At 45.3% G+C, this 26,286-nt stretch overlaps 1 protein-coding gene across 30 annotated transcripts in view; it reads right to left on the bottom strand.

The window, feature by feature from the left end:
* The window catches only part of PARD3 (par-3 family cell polarity regulator), a 655,030-nt gene extending 637,005 nt beyond the window's left edge, over positions 1 to 18,025 (bottom strand). For 10 of the 30 annotated variants that reach the window (XM_080812119.1, XM_080812100.1, XM_080812095.1 and 7 more), the window contains exon 1: positions 17,783 to 18,023. In XM_080812119.1, the coding sequence (XP_080668245.1) occupies positions 17,783 to 17,902 (120 nt within the window). In that variant the 5' untranslated portion in view covers positions 17,903 to 18,023. Of the gene's footprint in view, positions 1 to 17,782 lie in introns of all 30 variants that reach the window. The other 20 variants (XM_080812093.1, XM_080812097.1, XM_080812104.1 and 17 more) reach the window with 6 other exon arrangements.
* Positions 18,026 to 26,286: the final 8,261 nt, after the last annotated feature.

Raw genomic sequence — 26,286 nt, 5'->3', positions numbered from 1 at the left:
TGGCTCTGCAGGAGGCCACAGCCAGCTCAGACCACCCTAAGTTAAGTCTGGGCGGCCCCACAGTCGGTCACCAGCAGAGCAGCTGGCCTGAGGCTCCATGACTTGAGCATCCCTTGAGCTCCACTGTGCTGCTGTGGAACACCAGACTAGGGCTTGCAGAGCTCCCAAACCTATTGCCACCCAGTGTGACACCCTCAGAGGCACAACAGTGCCCCAGTGGCCCTACCCAGGCCAGCACTTTGCCTCAGGCAATTGTGATCCAAGCCAATGCTCTATCTGATTTAAAAGACCAGTTAGTTCTTCAAAAGGACTGTTTTCACCTTCTTGGGAAGAGACAAGAATGAGGGGCCATGGTTGGTGGGAAAGTGAGAGCCAGGCCAGCACCACTTCACACCGGTGAGCCCCCTGGTGCCTCCTGGGTCAAGGGTCTTGGAACTCTAAGACGCCATCCTGCGGCTTCATGTGGACTGGCCCTTGTGCGTTCTCCTTTGCCAGCTTCGTCTACCTTCCCCTGCCTGACCTCTCAGGTGCCTCCAGGATGGATGGGGTCATTCCCCATGGAAGGCACATCTGCCCCCTGCCCAAAGACTCTGCACAGATCTCTTCCTTTGCCGGACGCTGGGGGTGGGAAGATAAGCGACAACAGAATGGAGTCCAAAGGGTCTTCCCAATTGAGACAGAAAGTAAGCGATGACAGTGTTTCAAACACCCAGTTCAAGCCACCAGTTCACTTCGCTAACTCAATTCAAAAACATCTTCATTAACACAGCAGCACCTGTTCTGCCATTATCACGTCTCAGAGACGCCACTCCTCACAGAACAGCTAATGCAAAGAAACACACCTTAATATTCATTCAGACTTAATTATAAAAGATTAAAAAAAAAAACAAAAATACTTTTGGCCCCACGCAGCCAAAGAAGCATTTCTTTATTAACTACAGCATTAGTCACAGCTGCCCTGCAGTCTTCAAGGACCTTCATTTTTCCACAAAGGATACATTTCACCTTCTTTTATCCACTTTATGGACAAGCCATCCACCACATGGAACTTGCATATCCACCCATAATCTTTATAGGGACATCTGAGCGCAGTAAATCCAGCGTGTCAAGCCACACTTGTCAGCAGCGTGAAGCAGAGAGCACTATGGATTCTTCACGGGAGACAGGCAGCTAGAAAGAGCACCACACTGAAAGACACATTGAAGAAATCCCTCCTGATGGTATCTCCTTATTTTCTCTTAAAAGCTCATCCACTTTTAATTATTTACAAGTAATAAAACACTTAATAACACAGTCGAAATTACTGGGGTAACTTCCTTTCAAAAGCACATGTTCTGGTAATTATTCTTTGTGTCCCTTTTAACTTGACTTATCGAATTTTCAATCTCTCTGGGCTGTGGACGGGGAGTTAGGGAAGGCACCATTAGGGGTGTGCCTAGGGCTGTGGGCCAGCATGCCCCCCGGCCATGCACGGGGTGCCCAGAGGAAAGGAAGCCCAGGGCCAGTCAGACAGCCCAGAATGCCACCCGACGGGAGTGGGGATGCTGTCCTGACAGCAACAGGAAGCCTGTTAAGCTTTCTGAGCAAAGGAGCATAGTGCTGGCAGCAGTGACGGGAGAACGAAGGACAAAGTGAGAGGGAGAACAAGAAAGAGAATCCCAGGCCAGGAGACATGTTCATCATCAAAAGAATTGGGAAACTCGGCACAACCTTGGGGAAACAGGAGAGTCAGCTCTGTCACCGACGGGGCTGACTGAAGCAGGCTGCAGGGAGATAAAGGGGGAAAGCCAGGTTGGGGTCTGTTTTCAGGCTGACAAATTTGAATTTTACTTGCAAAGCCATGCAGAACCCTTGGACTTCTCTGTACCCGAGGGCTGTGATGAAGTTTACCCTGCTGGAAATACACAGCGTAGGTCATTTCGATGGGTTAGAAGTTTGTGAACCAGGAGACGGCCAATACAAGTTCTGGCTGCGGAGCTGTTTCTCCCCAAAACCTAATGCACACCAACCATATGCAAAGTGTTTCGTTTTAAGCAAAACTGGACAAATGGAATCAATATCACACTTAGAACATTACAATGGAGCTCCATCTAACTCAAAGTTTAGGTTCTAACTGGCAGGGGTGGAGTAAACTTAACACACAATTAAATTATCCTTAAAAACTCCATTTAATCACCATAAGCACAGGCACTAGGAGGTGCTCCCCCAACAGGGCGTAGGCGGGGTGTGGGGGGTGGTTAGGGATGGATACAGGTTTTCTCACCTTCAATGTCACCGTCAGGCCACGCACCACATATCCACTAAGAGGGCAACCCCATAACTGCCTTTACCTTTTCCACTTTGTCTCTGCTGAGCACGTAGAATTTAATCCATTAAAGTGAAAATCCCTGTGATACAATACCCATAAGCTTCTACCGAAACAAACAAAACACACTGGAAAAGTAACGAGCTCTCCTTTAAACGTGGCACTTCTCTGGCAAATGGTATATAATTTAAAACATTATCAGTGTACAAAAGTCAATCTTCGCCATTGCCCAGAATCGTATCTAAGGAAGGTAAATTCATGCTCAAGTTCTAATCAGTACGCAGACCTGCAGAAGACAGCCTTCTGAACACTGTGCCCTAGCAGGCTGCTGAAACGACTTCATTTCCTCATCTGTGTACGAGCTTGAGCGGTACTACAGCTTATTTACCTCAGAGGACATTCCAATAAAGGAATCATGAGTGGCACAAACACTTTGAACCTCTCAGAGAAGATGCCACATAAACTCAAGGTGTTATTACCATTATCTCTTTCTACTGAGTAGCCTGGGAAAGCTGTCAGATCTTTGAACTCATGAATTATGAACATAAAGTACTTCTTAGGTTTGTCGGCTTCAAAAGTTCAGGATATACATTTTATGACCCAGGCCAAGAACAGGACAACTTTAAAACATGACACAAAACAATAAAAAGACTAAATGTTTAATGTTACATGCAATACACACACACACACACACACACACACACACACACTGCATTCACACATTCCTACAGCAGAACAAAATGGCCACAACTCAAATTAAGAGTTGACCTCCTTGCATTAGTAAGTAGAGTAGATGTCCTCTCCCCTGGAATCCAGGCCACTTAATGACTGGTTTGGTGCATAGAAGAGAGGGGTTAATGATGCTGTGCTGGCTTCTAGGCCTAGGTCTTAAGAGTGTCCTCTTTCTGTCTCTGTAGGAGCCCCTGAATCACAGCATAAGAAGTCCAGCTACCCTGAGACCTCCATTCTAGAGCTGCTATGTGTAGGTGCTCTTTTGTTTTTCTTTTTTCCATATACTGTTTACTAACATGTCATGGGATAAACATGGAGAAATACTGGCTTCAATGAGATTTAAAATGATCTTTACGTCAAAAGAAGGGCTGAGGGGCATGGAAGGTAGGTTTGGGAAAGACAGGGTGCATACATTTTTAGATTGGGATTGAAAATTTGCCTATAGTAACTTACAAATCTAGGCGCCACACAAATCCCTCAGGTTCACAAATACTCAAATACACACAGTGTTCTTGGGAGCATGTGCAAAGTCCCTGCAAAGGGCTATAGGAGCATCCCTCCACTGTATCCTGCTTCTGCTTTCCGGCTGAGTGGCAGCTGAGCCCAGGCTTCCCACTACCCCGACCAAGCACCACACTTGTGAATGAAGCCATCTAGGACCCTCCAGACCACATCATCTGCCAGCTGGACAGCCCCACCTAACCCCAATGGAGAAGACTCACTCTGTTGAGCCCTGTCCAAATTCTCAACCCACAAAATCATGAGTTGATTTACACCCTTAAGTTTTGGGTAGTTGGTTATGCAACAATACCTAAATATACATTAACTTTCAAACAACGTTTTTGCTAATCAACTTATGGTAAGGTGTTATCTGACACTGCTGAATAAGATAAAAAAAATTCTTACACAGGCATCGCTATCAGGGCTATAAAATTCAGTACTAGCAAGTTCTCACAGCTACAGTATATTTGAAGGCAACATTTCAAATATTACAAAGAACTGTACTTTGCAGCTCTGAAAGCACCTTGACTTCCTGTTGAGATCATCTCTCACTAGTCATGCCACAAACATTTGAAGCACAGTGCTAGGCTCTTGGCTTGCTAATAAGCACACAGCACTTCAGGGACATTGGGAAAGAACTTGAAATGGTCTCAAGGAAGGCTGGCGAAATCTGTGTGAGGAACAGCAGCTCAGGAGGGAACACAATTCCAGGCTTCAAGTTATATTACAAAGCTGTAGTAATCAAAACAGTATGGTCCTGGCACAAAAAAAATGGTCACACAGAGCGACGGAATTGAACAGAAAACCCAGACATAAACCCACATTATATGGCCAACTAATTTTCAATAAAGAAGGAAAGAATATCCAAGGGAAAAAAGATAGCCTCTTCAACAAATGGTGTTGGGAAAATTAGAGAACAAAGTGATGGTTACCAGGGGGAGGGGGGTTTACGGTGGTGAAAAAGGCGTAGGGGATTAAAGAGTGCACTTGTCACGATGAGCACCAGGTAATGTATGGAAGGGCTGAATCACTTATACTGTACACCTGAAACTAATATAACACTATGTTAACTAAGTGAAAATAAAATAAAACTTAAAAGAAAAAAGAAAAGCTTAGTTATCTGTCCACTTCTCCCTACTTCCAATAAAATAGAAAACATTAAAAAAAAAAAAAACAGGACATAAGGAGACATGTTGACAGAAATAGCAATGCCATGTTGAAGATAATAGAACTGATCATGGTCAAAGCCTCAGACCAGAAGCACATATTTGGCAGCATCAGCCAGGCCACCCTCGGCACTCTGGTGTGGGAATGGGAAAGGGTCCATGAGACTATTCTAAGAAGCAGAGTATCAAAAGTGTGTAAAAGGAATCCACTACTGGCTTTGAAAGTGTGCCTGTGGGCATTATTTACTGTGACACCCTAAAATGCAAGGGCCACAGCAGTCTGTCACAGTGTAGTAAGTCACAGTTCAGGCTTTGTAGTCAGAGGGGTCCACTTAAGATGGCCAAGCCATCAGGCATCAGATGTGCAACCTTTTGCAACTTTCTTATCCTCTTTAGCCTAAGTGTCCTTACCTGTAAACTTGGGACTGAATCAACACCTCCCTCCACTCTACTTATTAACATATACACACAAAGCACTCAGCCCAGTACTTAGGGCCTGACACACAAAATGCCCCATAAATGCTAACCATTACTGCTGATAATGGTATATCCACCAATATTCCTGATTCTCCTCCTACCCCTCTGAAACTCCTCAATGACTTGGGGCTGAGAAAACTTGATAGGTATCCCAGTTAAAGGTCCTTTCTCAACATCTACCCAACCTGATAGGCAAGTAAATAATGCCTCAATACAGCACATATTGTGTAAGAGCTTTCAATCATCAGTGCTGACCTAAAAATCTTAATAACACCAAAAGCAAAGACTATACTGAGAATACCACTCCCCCGAAATCTAAAAATAAAGCAGCTTCCCTCCTAATATGTAGGAAAAACAACCCAAGAAGAAAAGCTTTACCAGTTCAGCTTAAAGATCTGAAGCACACCATTCACCTTTCAAAACAGACTGAGCTTTCTCAAATTCCCCGAAATTAAAAAAGTTCTTACCAAAAGGGGGGTGGGGTATGTGAGGTGATGAATGCAATGTATTACAGAAAATCTTCACAATGTATATCAGATCATCACACTGTACACTTTAAATGTTATCTGTCAATTAGATCTCAATAAAGCTGGAACAAGAACGACAAAGAATACTCCAGAGCTTGTTTCTCTACAGTTTTGTTATAAAACTAGAAAGTTATTCTGGAAAGTTTTTGAAAGTACCATCCCACACTTTCATTAGCCAAGCACAAAAACTCAGGAAGTTGTGAAGGGAAGAGAGAGATAAATTCCCATCTCCCATGGGGCCACATCTCTTTTTTCGTATCCTGTATGAAAGAAGAACTTTCAATTTCAAATGCACTCATGTGAAACCATGTTTACAAACAAACACTGGAAGGGATCAAAGCCAAAATATGAACACTGCACAAAGAGATAAAGTTTCATTACTTTAATCACTACCTAGCAACTGCCCGAAACACATATGGAGAGGGAGAAACATTATTTTAATAAGATGTTTAAGGCCCTCAAAGAGAGAAAAATAACCTTCAAGAGTGTGGTGTGAAAAGATAAATGAGAAAAGGTGATCTGCTTGAATAGGAGGACAGTCCACTGTTGACAACTTGGCAAGTCTAACACAGTAATGCTGCCATGCCCAGGATCTGAGCAAGTCTTCAAGACACCACTCCCTACGTAGTATGATAAACAGGTCAGCTCTTGGGTGAAGTTCTCAGGTGACTGGCACCAGGTGCCTTTAGCTGAACTAAAGCATTAAAAGTTGCATCAATCTGTCAATCCTTACACCTACCTACCTAAGCAAAAGATGTTCTGTGTTCATTTATTGCTGATTTAGCTCCCCAAAATCACCTTCTTAAGATCCAGAGAAGGGTAAAGAAGTAGCATGGGTGCATGAATTATAGAGGCCTATAGAATAAAGGATTACAGAGGTCACATTTTTATGTCAGCTTTTCCATTTTATTTTACAACTCAGATCATCTCTTTGAACCTCCGGGTATTCTCGGAACTATTACTAGTTAGTAAATGCTGAAGTTTTTAAAAACATTTCTGTATTTTATAAGCATAAATACTATTTATAATTTCTTAGGTTTATTCTTTACAAGTTCCAAAAGATATTTTTAAATGGAAAATGTATAATCAAAGTCTTTTAAAATACAACAATGAAATTTTATATAATTTCTGTTGATCCAGCAGAATGACAGCTGCAAATTTAGAAAGTTACAAGGGCTAATAGTAAAAACAAGTAAAAAGTGACACAGGCTAAGATAGTTGGACAAACACATTTCTCCTTGACCTGTAAAAGAATCAGCTTTAACCACTAAGTCATCAGAACATTTGCTTTCCTCTATTTTCAACTGACTCACTAGTGGACACTAATACTGGAATTTCTATAGTTCTTTTTTTTTTTTTAAGATTTTATTCAAGATTTTATTCATTCATTCAGACAGATCACAAGGAGGCAGAGAGAGAGAGGGGAAAGCAGGCTCCCTGTTGAGCAGAGAGCCCAATGCGGGGCTCGATCCCAGGACCCTGAGATCATAACCTGAGCCGAAGGCAGAGGCAATCCCCTGAGCCACCCGGGTGCCCCTCTATAGTTCTTTAGAAGGAAAAAGCGACCCCTTAACAAATCATCCTGAAAAATGACCATTTGGTATCACAAATCAAATAAAAATCAACTTCACTTTATGAATAAGCCATTAAAATTGTGTTTAATCTGTATTTAAAACTTGAAGAAAAAGATCTAATACTAAGAGTCTGTTATATGAAGAAGCATTACCTACATTAAGTCACTCAATGTTCATTCCTGCAACCAAAAGATAGCATTCCCGAATTACAGATGGGAAAACTGAGGCACACAAAGTTTGTGGGACTTGCCAAAGTTCAAAACTACTGGAAGCCAAAACCAAAAACTGGAAAAGCTATTCCACTGTGGACATCTTGGGAAAATCTAAATCAGTGCCACCGGGATTTAACTTCTTAAATTGCAGAAAAATGTTTCCATGGTTTTTTAAGGAAGAACAGTTTTACCACAAATTCAATTTCCCACATCCAGTGCAGTTCCAATGAGGATGAAAAGAAACAATTTAGAAGAGTTGATTCAAGTGAGACTTAATCACTGACAACCACTCATTGCACAAATGAAAGAACAGTACAGCTAACATCTACTCCATTTTACCTGTACGATGCATTTTTTTACATTCTCTCTTCAAACCCTAACAACAATCCCATGAAGTAAGTGTCACTAAAAGCCAAGGATCCTGGGCTTACGGAGGTTACCCTTCTTGCTCTCAGACACACAAACGCAGAATCTGCAATCTACTCTTCTGAGTCCTGGTCCAGAGTGTGTCACTCTGATATGCTGCCTCCTAGGAGACAAAAACACCCATAACCAAACTTTCCACCTTCAGCCAACTGTGTTTTTCCAAACATCTGTGTTTTAAAAAGTGGATCATAAAATACAAAAGATAAAACTGACCACACCATAGAACGTTCAGGGTTTTATCACCCTTCCAAGTTTCCTTGGGAAAAAAAAAAAAAATTCCTGACAGTATGTCTTCAAAATCTAAAATATACTCCTTTCATAGTTCTCAGACAGTACCAATCCTCAAATACCACCATCCGCCAGATGTAGTTGCTGAAGCAGTTACCAATCCAACTGATGCACTTTCACTAACAGGTCCTCTTGGTTTGCTTGAAAGGTTTTTTTCCCAGGTCTCTAACAGAGTGGTAAAAGTACCAAATCCTACATTCAACTTTAATGGATTCAGTGATTTGTCATATCCTGTGTGGTGATCGGGAACCAATATCCTGTACATTTTACCTCCCTCTTCTGCAGGTGCTGCTGGCTGTAATAAGAGAAATTTCAGTTTAGAGTATAAACCTGCTGGGCAGGAACCCAGCTAACTATTATTCACATATGACTCTGCACACTGGGTTTCAGAATTATAAATAATGCATTTTAAATGCCTTTGTGGTAGAACAAAGTTTGTTCCCTGGAAAATAGTTTATTTTTTAATTCTAGATTTAATATTGCACTCAGAAAATTAAAACAGACATAAAAAAATCTTCCAATATTTACTGTATACTTTAAAGAAACAGAAAACTCAGTCTCATATCAGCCACCTACATAAAAATGGTATTATCTCTTTATATTTTTAATCTGTTAATACAACATAGTATTTAGTAATCTTGGGTTTTTGAGACATTCAGCGAATTATTTTCTGAAGTGCTAGAGAAGGCATTTTTATTGTATGAATTTTACTGTATGAATTTTTATTGATTTTTATTGTAGAATATCTCAAACAGGCCTTTCCCAAAATATAAACCCTCTAATATAAATTAGTTTTCTACTCTAAAGGGATGTGATAGAAATAACAAGAAAAACCACACGCCAGAAAAAATGACTGAGTTCCAAATACAGAATTTGAATATTAAAGATAATCAAAAGGGAAGAATATTACTGCCATGTCTAAAACCACTTAAATTTATACTACTATCAAAATAACAACTTCAAGACTACATATGTGTATGTACGTGTATACACATATTCTACATTTAGTATCAGGCACTGTCACATACCCAGTTATACTTCACAAAAGGGATAGTGTCATTAAGTCACTACTGAGCATGTAATTTATGCTAAAAGACACTTCTCTTGAAGATGGTAAGGAATTCTGAAGGACACTCCAGGCAAAATACATCCTAACTTCCAACAGCATGTGTTTGACCCCACGGTCAAATCCCATCATTTCAAAGTAAGGGAAGCAAAATATTTTCACAGGGAGGTGGGTGGAGTCAGGGATTCTGCACCCTGCCTGCTCTGCACATCACCCATACCTCATGGTTCCATGAGCACCATAACCAACAATACAGACTAGGTCGGAGCATCTCTAGCTCTGGGGACTGGCATCGGGAGCCCAGCCAGAACTTCTGAATATTGGGAAGATGAAGATAGCGAAACAGAGCCTCACGAACTTGTGAGATTTGCCAAAGCTCAAAATGACTGAGGATCAAAACCAAAAACTGGAAAAGCTCTTCCACTATGGACATCTTTGGAACCTCTTAATCAACCTTCACTCAATAAAGACAGCTGGTGAGCTAGGCGGGAAGAAATCTCTGGCTGACAGTGAGCAGGTGAACTGCTAGAGAAGCCTGTAAGGAAGATGTTAACAAAGGAGAGTCCAGGGGCTTTGGAGGCTCAGCAGAGAACAGCTTACCAGACAGCAACAGGACAGAGTGAGAGGCCCAAGAAAACAGGGTTTACACACTGTATACAAAACTCCTAAAAATAGCCAGTTTTCACTTGAGATTTCTGAGCATCTCTGATACAGTTAATACATGTTTATGGGACTCTCGGAACTATAAAACACCTAAAAAGTGAGCTTTCTTCACAGTAACTTATGTAGTCTATTTTTTAACATCTTTGCTGAGACAGAATCACAAACCATAAAACTCACCCATTTAAACTGTACAACTCAAAGATTTTTATCATATTCACAGAGTCATACAATCACTATCTAAATTTAGAACATTCTCATTACCCCCAAAGCAAACCCACGAGAAGCCACTCTCCATTACCCACTCCCAAACCCAGTCCTCAATAACCACTACTCTACTTTCTCTACCTACAGATGTGCCTGTTCTGGTCATTTTGTACATACAGAACCATGTAATATACATGGGCTTCTGTAACTGGCACAGTGTTTGCAAGGTTCATCCACGTTGCAGCATGAATCAGTATTTCACTCATTCTTATGGCTGAGTAATATTCTAATGTATGGATAAACCATATATTGTTCTATTGGACATTTGGGTTGTTTCCACTTGGGGGCTGTTATGGAGAATGCTGCTATGAAGATTCATGTACATGATTTTTGGGTGGACATGTTTTTATTTCTATTGTATATTTTACAGTCTGTTTTTAAGAGAAAAAAATTAAATAATTGACATTTCATGTGGATATGGAGATTTCAATTTTATTTCTAAGTTCCAATATCAATGTATAGAAGAAAAAGATAAGCAAAAGTAATATTTAATGTCATAAGCCACCTAAAGATGGCAAGGCAGGCCCAAGAAGATGCAAAGCTATGAAAAAAAGTCACTTATACATACTCCTTCCAAGTGAAAAAAATCTTAAAGATAAAACAAATGACTAAAAAACAAACAAAAATCACTTTTCTACCATGTTCACACAGCTCTGCATTGCTTTTCATAAAGCTTTCTATTTTCTATGTAAAACAGAAAAAATACCAAAAATAGGAAAAATTATATAAATTTACTGATTCCCCAACTCTCTCTACTGCCACTAACCTTGGTTCTGGCTAGACATGGTGTATGACTGGCCACATAGGAGGAGGAAAGCACACTGTGTGGGTGGGCTGAACCAACTATTTTACCCTGTGGAAAATGGACTGAGGAAATACCTCCCTGGACCAGTTTTACACATTTCTTTCCATCCCCGAAAAAAATGCATAAGGCTCCAAACATCTATTATGTGTCCAACGTCACTAAGCTGCCTCCAGTTCTACAGGGAGGTACAAACCTCCCAGGACAAAAGGAGGATCTATCTATGGGTTAGGTGTACAAGTGAGACTAAGCACTGCCTCTGTGACCAACTTATCCAGGTTCGCCATGAGCCAAGAAGCACCTCACGTCAGCCAGACTCTCTCTGTGAGTCTCAGATCCTAAACATTTCTATTTACCGCTGGCACTTACCCAAGGATCTCAACTGACAGAATTAGAGGCGCCAGACCCAACATAGGTATGTTTCCGGGCCAGATTCCCACACTGCTCTGGCCACCTGCCTTGAACCAGGCCCAATGCAAACCCTATGACTATCCCTCTGCTTGGTCTGAAAACAGACTGAACTCCTTCAAAAGAGCTGACACAAAAAGAATAACTTTCAGGGACTCCAAATCACACTAAATCTTACTATCAATTAATCTGTTTGTACCAATATGCCAGACACACCAAACCCTAAAGGGCTGGTCATACAGTCTTCCAAGTAAAAGTATACTTTTTGTGTAATAATGCATGCGATGTGTTTATTCTGCGCTTTTTATTTACTCAACCCGTTAAGATTCCTTTGCAGCAGATGTTGGCTGTACAAGTAAGACTGAGGCAGGACTACCGCCCTCAAGCATGTCCCCGGAGGGAGTCGGAGCTCAGTTGTGTTCTGCAGATAAGCACTGAAGTACTGCACAGTAACGCTCATTCACCCAGGTCAGTCCAGGAGCTAAGGCCCCAGGAGAAGCACAAACTGGAGAGCCTCAAACATCCTGGGATGCAGGGCCAGCCTCCCAAAGATGCTGGTCTGAGAGGAGGCTCAACAGATGAGCAGACACAGACAGTGGGCATGGGGGCAGCATACAGAAGAACAGACAACACCACGGCAGAGGCAGAAACGTGCGAGCAAGTGCATGTGGGTAGAATATGGGATGGGGGAGCCCGGTGAGGGAGTGGCTGGAGGCAGGAGGGGTCCCACAAGGGACAGGCTGTGCTGAGGTGGCAGGACCTGGCCTCTGGGAGAAGCAGGTACAGAGGCACTTACACAAAAGACTACAATGAGATTTGCATTTTAGAAAGATCAGCCTTTCAGACAGGTTGCATTTATTCTTCACTTTGAGAGGGAAGACAGAAAATGTTAATAAAACAACATTTATTTCACTTCACTATTTTTATGCTTGCCCCTATTGTCATTCAAACTCTGCCACAATGTAACTATTTCCCCAAGTTTCAATAAGCTTGTAGAGTGTAACAATAAGCAGTTATATATGTATTTGCAGGAAAAGCTCATACCAACTGTTAAGACTTTTCATAAAAAAAACATGACTTAGGGACGCCTGGGTGGCTCAGTGGGTTAAGCCGCTGCCTTCAGTTCAGGTCATCATCCCAGGGTCCTGGGATCGAGTCCTGCATCGGGCTCCTTGCTTGGCAGGCAGCCTGCTTCTCTATCTGCCTCCGCCTACCACTCTGCCTGCTTGTGCGCTTGCGCTCGCACACGCTCTCTCTCTCTGACAAATAAATAAATAAAATCTTTTAAAAAAATGACTTAATGTTTTTAGTAATCAGCAGCACCCCCCCCAAAAGAAGAAAAAGCACATTCTCAAAAGCTACTGTCTCTAAACTCGTTTGTTTTAATAAAAACGAATCACTATTAAACAACTCAGGTTTCCATGCTTCAGGGACAAAAGCAGTGGCCCACAGGCCAGAGGCCCAGATGATCAAGCTAGAGTAAAGCCAATATTGGCTGCGTTTATGTTCCCTGACACACACACACGCATGCGTGTGGGCGCACACGCACACACACAAGCACACACAAGCACACACTTTGCTCCTCTGATTGCAGTGCTGCTTAGGCAAATATTAACATTTTTACCTATTCTTTAATTAAATGACATACTACCTTCTTTAGTAAAGAGGAAAAACCAAACAGAAATGATAGGATACTTGGGAAAGTTTCCCAGCAAGCAAAACTGGTGAGTAAAACATCAGTGATTCAGCTCTAGCACTAAAGACTCTCCCATTCATCATCTGTTCAGTACTCACATTAACCCTGCCAAGGGAGTAACCCACTTTAGACAGAGGGAAAATGAGTTTCTGTAGGGTTAGTTTGCCCCAGGTTAAATGGTAATACAGAACAGCAATACCTACCAATAATAAATAAACCTAGGTCTCCAAACCCAATCCAAAGTTCCCACTGTCCCCTAAGAGAAGAGGGCTATGGGGGAAGGCAGGGAATTAACAGGTTCCAGCAACTTCCCTCCCTCACTTTACCCTACTCCTATTCCTTCCTCAGCATTCAGCAGCACTTTGGACAGAAGGCAGATCTCATCCAAACAGCTGCTCCAGATGTTCTCCCAGAGGACCAGGAGTCCATATTGCTGCCCTGCCCAAATACCTGACTCCCTCCCATACCATCCAACCGTATAAAGTCCCAGTGTCATGCCCCAGCGTCCACAGTCCTCCTGATCCTGACCCACCACCTGGCATGAATGCTCCTCAGGAGCCACAGTAGCCCAGAAAGCCTAAATCACCTGTGTTCACACTGTTTCCCTTCATGCAATCCCTTCCCTCCCAGCTCGCAGACTCACAGGAGATGCCTCCAGAGGCTCATGCCTGGACCCCACTGCAGACCTGCAGAAGCAGGACATCTTAGGCAAGGAGGTGCTTTCTGAGATCGCTCCACGAGCCAGTTAGGAAGCACTGCCCTCTAGTAGGGCCAGCCTTCTGGCTCACTAAGCCCAATACCAACTCTAGGGACAAAAGAGGATCCCCCTCCCAACCCAATGCCTAATGACCACTCACATCTCTGAACTCCAGAAGCAATTACTGTCTGCACTACCCTGTTGCCAAGCAGTGCTCCCACCTACTATTATTGGTGTATGTACTCATCTGGTCTCCTAGATTATATTCTTCTCGAATGCAACAATTTCATCTTATATTTCTCCATAGAGCATAACATTTTGTACACAGCAGCCCTCCAAAATAGCAACTTTTTTTTTAAACAAACATGAAGACTTTCTTATCTTTCTCCTAGCCATATTTAGTATGTACAGCAGGAAAAAAGGGAAGCCTCAGGGACAGCCTTGATTCACTCAAAATTAAGGAGTGGCCCGCAAAGAAAACCTCAGAAACCAAGGGCACCACAACTTAAAAGTCACTGCAGTTGGTGCTCTGCACCCTGTGTCCATCAGGATTCAAGGATGAGTCAGGCTGCAGGCACGAGAAGAAAGAACAGACCCATATACAGCAGACAGTCCTCCAATTTTAAGCACTCAAGACTAGTTCCTCCAACAGAATTCTCGATGTCTAGCAGAACACCCTCCTTAAACAGGGTCTGGATGAGGATGGGTGGATGGAGATGGAACAGCCAAAACATTTTCACCCATCAGTGATCATAAGCAGAAAAACATTTTTCCACTAGAGGGAAAAAAAAAAAAAAAACGCCATGACTAAGTGTAAGCCTTTAAATATCTGCTTATTGAGGACATTTCTGGTATTGTCACACCACTCCACTGTCCAAAAAAATTGATTTGTTTAACCTGAAAAAAGCTCAAATACAATGCCAAATAAAATAGCCCCATCACACTACAAAATGCTTATTGCAGAGAAAGCTTTAGTGACTTGGGATCTTTCCTTCCCTTTTACTTTCTTCTTTTTAGGGGAGTGGGTGGAGGTGGGGGAAAAATTTAGCTGATTTTTATACAAAGCTATAAACATGATCTTTCCACATTTTTCCCCACCAGATGGGAGTTTGTCAAGCCACCGGTCACCTAGCAACTTAAACACCACTCTACAGCTAGCCAGCCACCCAATTCTTCATACAAAACTTACTTTGTCCTATGAAACAATAAGCGGTAAAGAAGAGAGAATAAGAGTTAAAGCAAGTGTTAATATGTGTTTGCTTCATAATCACCTTAAATGAGGTGGGAGAAAAGGGAAGAAAGACTAAAGTTTAATCTTAACCATTACCTAACAATTTAAGAAGAAAAAACACCAATGAAGACACTCAGCCTCTTACAACATCTGAGCTCAACAGTCTTGTGATTCAATGATTAAACTTTGTGTACTACAAAGCCCATCTTAAAATTCACCCACTGAACTGTGAATTGCACTGAAAGAGCCTTTAAATAATTTTAGAACGCCCTGACTCATCTCTGACTCCTCCCTCTCACTTATATCCAACTCCAATGCTACCATCACCCTGAGAATCACCCTTCCTTCCATCTACACCTGGTGATCTCACACTTACCCTCTAGAAACTCAGCTCAAGGGGCGCCTGGGTGGCTCAGTTGGTTAAGTGACTATCGTCTTCGGCTCAGGTCATGATCCTGGAGTCCTGGAACTGAGTCCGTTGGGCTCCCTGCTCAGCAGGGAGTCTGCTTCTCCCTCTGACCTTCTTCCCTCTCGTGCTCTCAAATAAATAAATAAAATCTTTAAAAAATACAAATAAAACAAAAACTAGCTCACATACCCCTTCTCTTAGGCATGCCTCCCCAGACTCTCAAGAAAACTGCACTCCCTCTTCCATCTTCCCAGATCACTGGGAAACAACTACACTAATATTTAAAACCAAGGTCCAGATCTATCACTAAGAGTCCTCAGTTACATCTACCAACACCATAGACACATTCCCTTCTCCCTGCACCACAGCATGATAGTCTACAGCACGGTCACCTTCACTTAAGGACAAGGGAGCCTCTTGTCCTAGACCCTGACACTCCCAACTTCCACAAAGCAGCCAGTGGGCTCCCTAGATTTCCAGCACCCAGAATGAAGCCTTTAACACAGCAAATGCTTAAGAATTTCTGTAGAAGGAATGAATGACTCGATCAAATCAACAACTACAGTTTTATCTCCCAAACAGGCTTTTAACCAAAGTCCATGGTGTGCATAGTGAAAGAGAACTAATTTTAACCATGTAAAATGAAACGAAATGTCCTCTCTGTTCAGTAACACAGGCACACTGCCTAGGTTGTATTATTGTATTTCTCTTCCCTTTCACAACTTATTTTGGTCTCCAAAATGCATATGCAATCTGATTATTGATTTAGAACATTTAGATCATAAACTGCCATTCATAAACAATCTTTTAAAATGTTAAATGTAGGTTTTAGAGTTCTGTTTCCCCTTGTCAGCACTGTAAGATAAACGGGTGCCCAATTTCAACTAATTTTATTTGATTTTCAATAACAGTTAAACCAACTGTAAGAAACATTTTAGAGCTGTTAAATATAGTCAACATCTTCCATCTTTCTGTCAGGTTCCTAAACGTCCCCCAGATGATCTTCAAAAGGCCAAATTTACGCTATTCTATCCAATATATACTATAAACCAAACAACAGTGTAGAAAGTTTTTCTCCCTTAATTTCAGAGAGAATTGGAGGATGCAGCCTGTATACACCGAGGTGGGCAAAGCCACCGGTCCCTCTCGTCTGCCCCACAGCCCACAGGAGCTAGGCCACTCCACCTAGCATGGAGAAATTTTTTAAGTGAACATGCTTTCCACCAAACGTTACTCTGCAGCAAAGGAAATATCCTCAGGTGCTTGACAGAAACTTCGGAGGCGTGGGCTGTTGTCAAACAGACAGCAGATAAAACAATTTAACAAAATGCCTTTTCACTTCTGACACATTGTAGAGGAATGCAGTTAAGTGGAGACAATGTTATCACTCCACGAAGAAAAAGGGAAATCTACTCCACTCCGAAATCAGGCCCCAGCTCCGCAGCCTCAGCACCATATGGAACTAGTTCCAGATAGGTATACGCCGAGGTCCTTGGCAAGAAAACTTTTAATTTAGTGACTGATTTCAGGGCTGTGCCTTTTAAAGGAGATCTGCACGGGAGCCTCCCAAGCACCGAGATTCCGTCCCCAACCAATGTCCGCGAGCCCATGGGAGCGGGCGTCCCTCTCGGGGCTGCCGGCGACTGTCCCCCACCCGCTGCCCCCGAACCGCGCCGGGGCGGCCCTGCCCGCGGGCGACCGGGAGGGAAGGGCTCGTGGCTTCGGCTCCTTCCCCCGCCCGGACGAAGGCAGTGTTGGAGCACAAACGCCCGGCTCTCCGCCGTGTGGGGAATAATTAAACTCTCCTCCAACCAAAAAAGTTCCCTTTCCCCAGCCTTTGCCGCGGGGCCTGGGAGCGGGGAAAGGCCTGAGGCTGGATTTCCACCGCCGGCAGCCGGGGGAGAGGCGTCCGGCCAGGCTTCGCCCGCGCTCCGGAGGACTGGGTTCGGGCTCGGCCCCTAAGAGGCTCCGAAGGGGCTCCTGTGGCCGACGCCCGCCCCGCGGCCGGAGCCCCGAGGGAGAGGCGGCCTGCGCTCGGCCCGGGAGGAGCCGCGGGGTCCGGCGCGCTCACCCGGGGCTGCGCCCGCGCCCGCCCCACCGGCCCGGCCCGCGCGGAGAACTTTGCCGCCCGCAGCTCGGGGCGGGGGGCGCCCGCGAGGCCCCGGCCGGGCTGCCGCACTTTCCCTTTCCCCGCCTCCCCTCCGTCTCCCTCCTCCCCTTTCCAGGAAGCGCCATATTGATCCCGGCGCCTTCCCCCTCCTCCTCTTCCTCCTCCCTCTCCTCCTCCCCCCTTCTCCCGCCCCCACCCCCGGCGCCCCGTGCGCCCCCGGCCCCTCACCTTGGCGATGGCCTTCCGGTAGCGGGTCACGGCTTGCTGGATGAGGCTGAAAACTTTCATGTGGCCGTCTCCGCACGGCACGACCACCCGGGTCCTCCCGAAGCACACGGTCACTTTCATGCCGCCGCCGCCGCCGTCGCGGGCCGGCCCGCGCCCCTCGCTGACCGCGGCCGGAGCGGCCCCGGGCAGGGGCGGCTGGACGCTAGGAGCGGCGGGGCCGCTGCACGGGCGCGCGGGAGGCTAGGGGCGCGGGCAAGCGGCGGCGCCGGGGGGCCGCTCGGCTAGCATGCCCGGCCCGGCCCGGCCGCCCTCGCCTGGCCCGGAGCTCGCCTCGCCTCTCCCCCGCTGCAGCGCCCGCAGCCTCCGGCCACCTGTTCGGCGTCTCGGCGCGCTTGACGGCGGCGGCCCGGGGCTGTGTGGCGCTCGCGCTCACTCGGGGCCGCTGGGGGAGGGGCGGCGGCGAGGGGAGGGGAGGAGGAGGAGCAGGGCCGGGCACACAACACCGCGCACATGCGGCAGGGGGAGGCGCGGCCCGCTCCCCGCGCGGGGCGGAGCGCACGCCCGCGGCCCCACGCCCCCGCCGACTCCCTCCCCGGGGCGCGGGCGGCCGCTGGACCCCGACTGCACGGCCCGCCCCTGCCGGCTGCCTTCCGCCTGGGCCAGCCCTTTCCCGGGCGCCGCCACGGAGGTGGAGGCCGGGACGCCCCTCCCCCCGCCCCGCCGACCCTCGCGCTGGGCACCGCGGGCCCCACCCGCCCCCCTCAAGCGCTCCGACGCGCTGCGGGGCTGCGCTCGTCGCGCTGAGCCCCTCCTCCGGGACGCCGCTCCACACCCCCCCCATCCCCGAGGTCTCTCCAGAGCCCACCCCCTTTCTTTGTCACTTTTAATCCCCTTCCTCAGGCTAGGGGGTTCGGGAGAAATCGTTGCTACAGAAAGCACTTTACTCTTGGCGCCGCGGACTCAATGCACAGAGACTCCTGGAGAGGAGCCGTCCCCACGCTCCCCCAGAAAGATAGGGACGGGGCTGGGCCGGGATGTTCCAGCGGAGGTTTCTTCTCCCGCGGGGGCCCTCGCGCCGCGCACATCTCTCCCCCCACCTCGGGCCCGCATCTTGGCTGGGTTTTTGCACTGGCTGGCTTGCTCGGCTGCAAGGCCGGGCGGAGGTTGTTACGCGTTAAAAGCAAAAATTAATCGTCTGCTCTGGGGAGAGGTTGGTGAAGCTCTGACTCGACCCGGCCGTTCTCTAGAAGCTCTACTATTTACCTTGAAGTTTCCTGTGACCCGGTGATGACCCACCCACTTCAACATGTAGATTTAAACATCTGCAATTCCCATCATTTTATTTCTTAAAATTCTGCAACACAAGCAATCCTAACGCAAATTCATGAACAATACATTCAGAATGCCTGTGGGGAAGCTGTGCAAGGGGATCCCCACGATGCGCTGGCGCTTAACTCGGGCACTTAAACCCCAGGAAGAGAAAGCAACTCCGTAATGAGTTACGTGCATGCGGGACCTGAGGCATTTTTTTAAAAAGTGGATGGTGTCAAGAAAAGCAACTGGCGCTCCTCTCTTAGTTGTGAGCTACGATTCCTTAATAACGGTATGTCACCGTGTTTACAGAATGACAAAGGTCAGCAAAGAGTCTTTTGTTCATGTCTGTCCTAAATGGTAGTAAATTCATTTTTTCCAGTTATTCCTAGAATATGTGAATTAATAGCTGCCTTGAGCTCACGTGGAACGTCAGCATTTACAGCAGAAAGAGCAGGTGATCACCCCTCCATCCCATCCCACCTCCCATTTTAAAAATAAGGAAACAGATCATCTGTTTTCCAGACTCCCTAGCACTTTCCCCTGCCCCACACTGCCCCAGGTATAGTGCAATTTGTCATTAAAAAAAAAAATTATACTTCCTCTCATCTACAGTCCTTGACCAATGTACTCATCAGTCCTAGCAACCCAGTGCAATAAGCAGGTGCTGGGTGTCATCATCACCATCTTACCTCAGGATATCCACTGAGTGTTGAAGTCCCTTGCCCAAGGCCACAGAGAAAGCTTGAGGCAGACCCAGAAATAGAGTCCCTGTTTCCTTCCACACATTCATGGGAAAGGCTCATTATACTCCTATTTGGCTGGTACGTTCCACATTTCTACCCAATAATTAAGTTTGTGATAGTTTGTAACTATGATAACAACTCATGCTGAGGTCTTCTTGCTTCTTGTACTAATAGTTGGATCCACACAATTACCCGTAATTGTAGATGTTGTTTCTGTTCTAATGCACTGGGGAGGGAGGAGTATACTAGTTTAGAGTGGGGCTTTCTCAAAATAATTCTGATTGAAAAATAAGTTGCAGAGCACATCAGACACCAGAAGTCTCTAGATTCAGATCCTGACTCTACCAATTTACCAGTGCCTTAGACGTGGCACTCAGTTTCTCTCTAGCTTCAGTTTTATCAGCTGAAAAGTGGACTGATGATCTGTGTCTCATCAATTATATGGATTAAACAAAATAAAGTGGGGTGTCTGGGTGACTTAGTCGTTAAGCATCTGCCTTTGACTCAGATCATGATCCCAGGGTCCTGAGATCGATCCTGCATCAGACTCCCTGCTCGGCAGAAAGCCTGCCTCTCCCTCTCCCACTCCCCCTGCTTGTGTTCCCTCTCTCGCTGTGTCTCTCTGTGTCAAATAAATAAATAAAATCTTTTTTAAAAAATGTTTGTAAGTCTACTTAACTAATTTAAGTAACTTAAAGTTTTATTTAAATCAACCTAGTTTTTCTAGATATAGTGATTCCCTTTATGTTAATAATTGATGAAAAACTAACACTGTGTTAATTTTCGATACCAGACTCTTGGGTATCTTGAGTCAAATTCATAAAATTTCCTCACAAATAGTGAATCTACTCTCACCAATGTGCTTCACTAACATCTAACCATGAAGATCCATTAGAGCCAGGCTACCTAATTGGTTCTGGCCTAAGTAGGCAAAAAAAGCAAACCCCGTCCTAATGAGAACCAAAATCCTCAAAGTCAAGGGTGGAATGTTATATAAATATTTTCTGGTGTGTTTACTCTCTTAAATTCAGCATATATCAGGTGGAAAAAAATTGTAGCCCTTATCCTATTTGTACTTCTCCTTTACAGTTGATTGATTTGATTGGTTTTAAAAACCTCAGAGAATTCTGAGAATTAATTGGGATCCACCTGGGTTTTGTGCCTATCTGCAAATGAAAATGGGCAGTTGTGACCACCTGGACTATAATCTCAACCGTATCCGGCAGCACTCACGTGCCCTGTGAAATACATACACCACATGGGCACAAACAGTATCCTATTACCTGGCATCTTCCCCTTAGAAAGGTAATGATTAGGAATTAAGAAGACATTTATAAGAGTTTCTGAAATTCGGTCATACATTGAAAATTGAAGTTATCTCTGGGATATTTCACCCACATATTGAGGGCCTCTCCATAAGAATTAAATTTAAGATCGTGTTAACACTTGCACAAGCACAGCCTAATAGAAGAATCAGATCAGTATTCACCAAATAATTTTTGTCCACCTCTTTGTACCAAGCACTGCACTGTAGGCTGGGTGTGTAAGTTCCTCTCATTTTTTTTTTAAGATTTATTTATTTATTTCACAGAGATCACAAGTAGACAGAGAGGCAGGCAGAGAGAGGGGGAGGGGGGGAAGTAGGCTCCCTGCTGGGCAGAGAGCCCAATGCGGGGCTCCATCCCAGGACTCTGAGATCATGACCTGAGCCAAAGACAGAGGCCACCCACTGAGCCACCCAGGCGCACCTATAAGTTCCTCTCTTACGAGGTGCTCAGTCTAGTAAGGGCTTCAGACGTGGACAGGTAGCCACTGGAGAATGTGATAGGTGGTGGCCTCCAGAGAAAATGTGAACTCCTTCTGGGAGGAAAGGGAGAAAGGTGGAAGCAGTCCATCTAGAAGAAAGCAGTCAAGAGAAGCATAAAGCAAAACCCCCTTTGTCACTTCAAATCTTCAAGTAGCTGCAGAAGAAATTGAGTTTAATAATGTCTCTTATTTAACCTGGTAGATCCTAAATATTATCATTTCCACATGTAATCAGCTTTTCAAAAGTACTAATGATGTTTTTTTGTACATCTTTTCCTATGAATGCCTCATGACCTCCATGTGTAAGTTTATCCTTAGAGTACATCTCGGTTTGAACCAGCCCTCCATATTCATCCACTCAAGCATGACTCATTCATCAAACACTAAGTAACTAGCATGTGTCCAATCTCTTGAGGGTTCAGTGGCTGCATGTGGCTGGTGGCTACCGTACTGGACAGCACAGCTGCGGAGGACGGGATCACTGATGGCTGGAAGCCACGGGCACCGTCAAGGAACTTACACATGGATCCAGCTCTTTGGGGGCAGAGACTATACTCTTCACAGAACTTCCCCAGGATTGCTCGGGGCAGGGGGGTGCGGGGGGGAGAGGACTTCTCGACATAGATATGAGTCGTGTAATAGTACAGCGGTGTTTAAGAAAAAAATGCAAAAACTGGGGGAAATAAGAGCTGCACGTGGGCTCAGTCGAGCCTCCCTGATGTGCAACATTAAACATACGTCTAGTAACCGTGGTTTTTCTAATGAAACAGGAGCTCGTATGAATTGTACGGGTGAGAGAAATGGCCAATGAAAAGGAGAAAAAAAAAAGCAAGAATGGAAAAGAGTAAGAGAGGAGAGGAGCCTTAATGATCCCCGACCTACTGAAAGCAGTCATCAGACACGAAAAGTACAGGGAGTGACTCGGTTCACAACAAAAGTAAATTGTAGTCCTAGGACAGGGCCGGCCCTACCAGGCTTCCTCTGGACATCTCCTTTCCCCCTCACATCCAACGCTGCGTCTTCACCCTAGAGGCTAGTATAATCCAAATGGCTCCAAAGGACACCTGACTCACCAGCTCGTGATTACAGGATGGAGTAGTATTTACTTTTATGCCCTGACCACACATATCCAAGCCCTCACCTTCAAAATATCTCAGGGTTGCCCTCAACCAGTCCATCTGCTCTAGTGCCCACATTCTTGCTTTCCTGTTCCAGTTCCCAGAAACAACTGGCAGTGCGTCAGCATCGTCCTGTTGATACAGCCCAGGTTGAAAAAGCTGGCATCCAGGCTGAGCTCACCACTTCTGGATGTCCCCGGGGTCACTCACCCAGTGTCAGAGACTCAGAAAAGGCCTGGGTCACCTGCGGAAACCTCAGGGACCTAGAAGGACCTGGGTGGCCCGCCATCTTTGTGACAGCTGTCATGGCCCACCACTCAGAGCCCAGGTTCCCTAATCGAATGTCTCTGTCCTTTCCAGGCTCCAATGTCAAAGAACAAGGGAATTTGTTGATGAAGTCAATGAAGACATACCCACCAGGACACAGAGCAGGGGAGAAGCTGGACCAGATGGTGATATTAAACTCAACTACAGTAAAGACAGATCTGTAGAAAGACCAAGCAAAGGAGTCTTAGCCATTTATTTCCTGCAGGTCCAGCGTGACCCAAGGCACATTGGATTCTGAGCATCCAGGGGCTGGAGAGGCGTTTCCACATGATGCTTTATAAATGCCACTCTTTTCAGCTAAATCTTTTAAAGCAAAGTTCAGGGTCAAATTCTCTAGCAAGGCCTAGAATGTTGACCTTGTAAATTGCCAGGGAAGTCAGAGGTGTAGGTAACAAGATTGCTACTGTCTATGGGGTTTCAGAATCTGAACTGGGATTCTCTGCTGGGTAGGAGACCATTCTGCCTTCTCTCCAATGTGGGCAGCGTTCTACCAGAAACACAAAGTACCGTAAGCCTTTATGTTTGTTTGTTTCCTTGTTTTTAACCTTAAAAACTCAGAGAAAATGAGGTGGGAATGGAGGCAGATCAAGGGAATGATTTTAAACATTCCTTAAGAAGTAAAATTCTCCTCACCCAGAGGACACTTAATGTGTGACAGCTAAAGAAAAGGGGATGAAATGACTTCACCTAAAACCTCACGCCACTGCCTAGTTAAATCTCAGCTCTGAAAGTCTTCTGGTAAGGGGATAGGAACAAGCTTTTAAAGACTATTTAACAAATGTGGCTAAGCAGTTTCATTCAGTAGAGAGAGAAAGAAAAGCAAATGCATTGAGATTAATAATTGGAACAACATGCTTTTCCTTGACCCTGTCATGTTTAAAGGGCTGAAATTCTCAAATCGTGAAAGAATGAGGATGAGTAAAGGAAAAGCTTTAACTGGAGTCAACCAACCATGTAGGGCCTTCTCAGACTGTGTCCAGGGCTGGGATATCTGGGTTACCAGTGTGAGACCCTTTTATCTCTCCCTTCCCCTCACACCCTGCCAGCTGAAGGAGGCATGTACTCTTGACCCAGAGCCAGACCTGCTCATGTCAGAAGGACATGAGTGGAGCTGAGGCTGCTCTGCCATGAAGCCCACAGGAGCCCCCGGCATTCTATGCAATAATTCAGGTATGCTGGACCGGTGCACATCCCGCCCTGCTGATCTTCTCTACCTGATTTTAAATGGCTGACTCATCCTTCCCTCCTCTGTCAAGTTATTCTCTTAAGCTAGGCATTCAATTTGAAAAGCTCTTTCTGGTGCTTTGGAATTTCATCCACTCGGTGTCTAAGCCAAGGCTGCAAGCTTGTTTCAGCCGGGGAGGTTTCCTAGGGTGAGCATGATGCCGTGGGCCCCCACCCAGGACCCGGAGCTCACAGAAGTCAAACACCTTTTCCTGACAAAACAGCAGAATCCCTTGCCCTCGCCCAGCCTTCCCTCCGATAGGTGATCTTTTGAGCCAGACTGTTTCATTTCCCTGCTCAGAGCCCTCCAGTGCCACCTCTTTCAAAACAAAACCAAAGTCCTTATATTAGTTTAGAAAGGTCTACATGATCCACCCTCCATCCCCAAACTTTTTCTACTGCTTTCCCTGTTCACTCCATCTCGGGGGCCCCATCTCACTGCTGATACCCAAACAGGCTGAGTAGCCTCAGGGCCTTTGCACTTGCTCTTCCTTCAGCCTAGAATGCTCTTCATCCCAGTATCTGCATGGCTTCCTCTCTCACTTCCCTGCCTTTGTCCAATGTCCTTGCTGCATTTCCTGACCACCTAAGATGGAGTAACAACAATAGCTTTTCCCTGTCCCTCCCTGTGCCCTGTGACAGCAGCCTGTGATGACCCAGCCAAGTTATGCCTGGACTCCTGACCCCAGAAACTGTGAAATAATAAATAGATCTGTTTTAAGCCTGCTAGGGTTGTGGCAATTTGTCACATAACAATAGAAAACTAATATATCTATTCAATAAAGTCTTTGAATTGTATTTTATAATACTTTGAAATCATAAGAATCCTCTTAAAGCTGTGTAGCCTGTTGCTGAGAGTCACATAGGATGCTTATTAATATACAGAGTCCCATGGCTTTCCCCTTGAGATTCTGATTCAGTAGGTGTCGGGTGGGACCTCAGAATCTGTATTTTTAATCGGCGTCCTGGTTAACTCTTGTCACCAGTTAAATTGAGAAAGTTGAGTTTGTTGTCGGAAAAATGAAAGAGAGGGGTGCCTGGGTGGCTCAGTCGGTTAAATGTCTGCCTTCTGCTCAGGTCATGATCCCGGGATCCCAGGATCAAGCCCATCAGCCAGCTCCCTGCTCAGCTGGGAGCCTGCTTCTCCCCTACCTCTGCCTGCAGCTCCCCCTGCTTGTGTGCTTTCTCTCTCTCTCTCTCTCTCTCTCTCAAATAAATAAATAAAAATCTTTAAAAAAAAAAAAAACAGAAAGAAAGAAAAAAATGGAAGAGGAAGAGACACCTTGGGCTGCAGTGGTCAGAACTGACGTGACATTGAACGGAGGATGAGTGGAGACATTTAAACGGTGCTGTTGTGCACTTCCGTGCCACCCAAATGCTGGAGCCTCTGGTTGGAACACTCACGTCTGATTAAAAATTCCTGTTAATTCTCTAACATACCTCCTCGAAGCTGTCATCAAAATCTCTTTGAAGGCCACTTCTGGGCTCCCATTATATTTGCATACAAGGCTTTTTTCATTCAGCTGGTGTTCATTGAGTGTCTACTATGTGCCAAGTGCTATTCTAGGCCCTAGGAACAGAGCCATGAGCGAACAGAATACAAATCCCTCCCCTTACTCTGCTTACAGTCCAGGATCTCAAATTGTGCTCTTAGAATGAATGTTAGTTTTTGGCATTGGTTCTCAAAGTGTGGTTCCCTGGACCAGTAGCATCACCATTGCACAGGAACAGGCTAGAAAGGCAGACTTTCAGGCCCCACCCCAGACGCACTGAATCAGACTCTATCAGGATAGCACCTAGCCTTCTGCATTTTTAAAAACCCCCCTTCGCATTTTGATGCACACTAAAAGTTGAGAACTACTAGTTAACAGATCTGTCTCCCAGTTAGACCTAGGTCTTCCACAGTATTCTAGTATCCCATTCACCATTCTAGCCTCGAGAAACTGGCAGAGAAAATGTTCTTAATTCATGT

Source organism: Martes martes (assembly GCF_963455335.1).
Source record: "Martes martes genome assembly, chromosome: 8".
Taxonomy (NCBI): domain Eukaryota; kingdom Metazoa; phylum Chordata; class Mammalia; order Carnivora; family Mustelidae; genus Martes; species Martes martes.
Note: the sequence above shows the minus strand (reverse complement) of the source record. Positions and strands in the feature narration are given on the sequence as shown.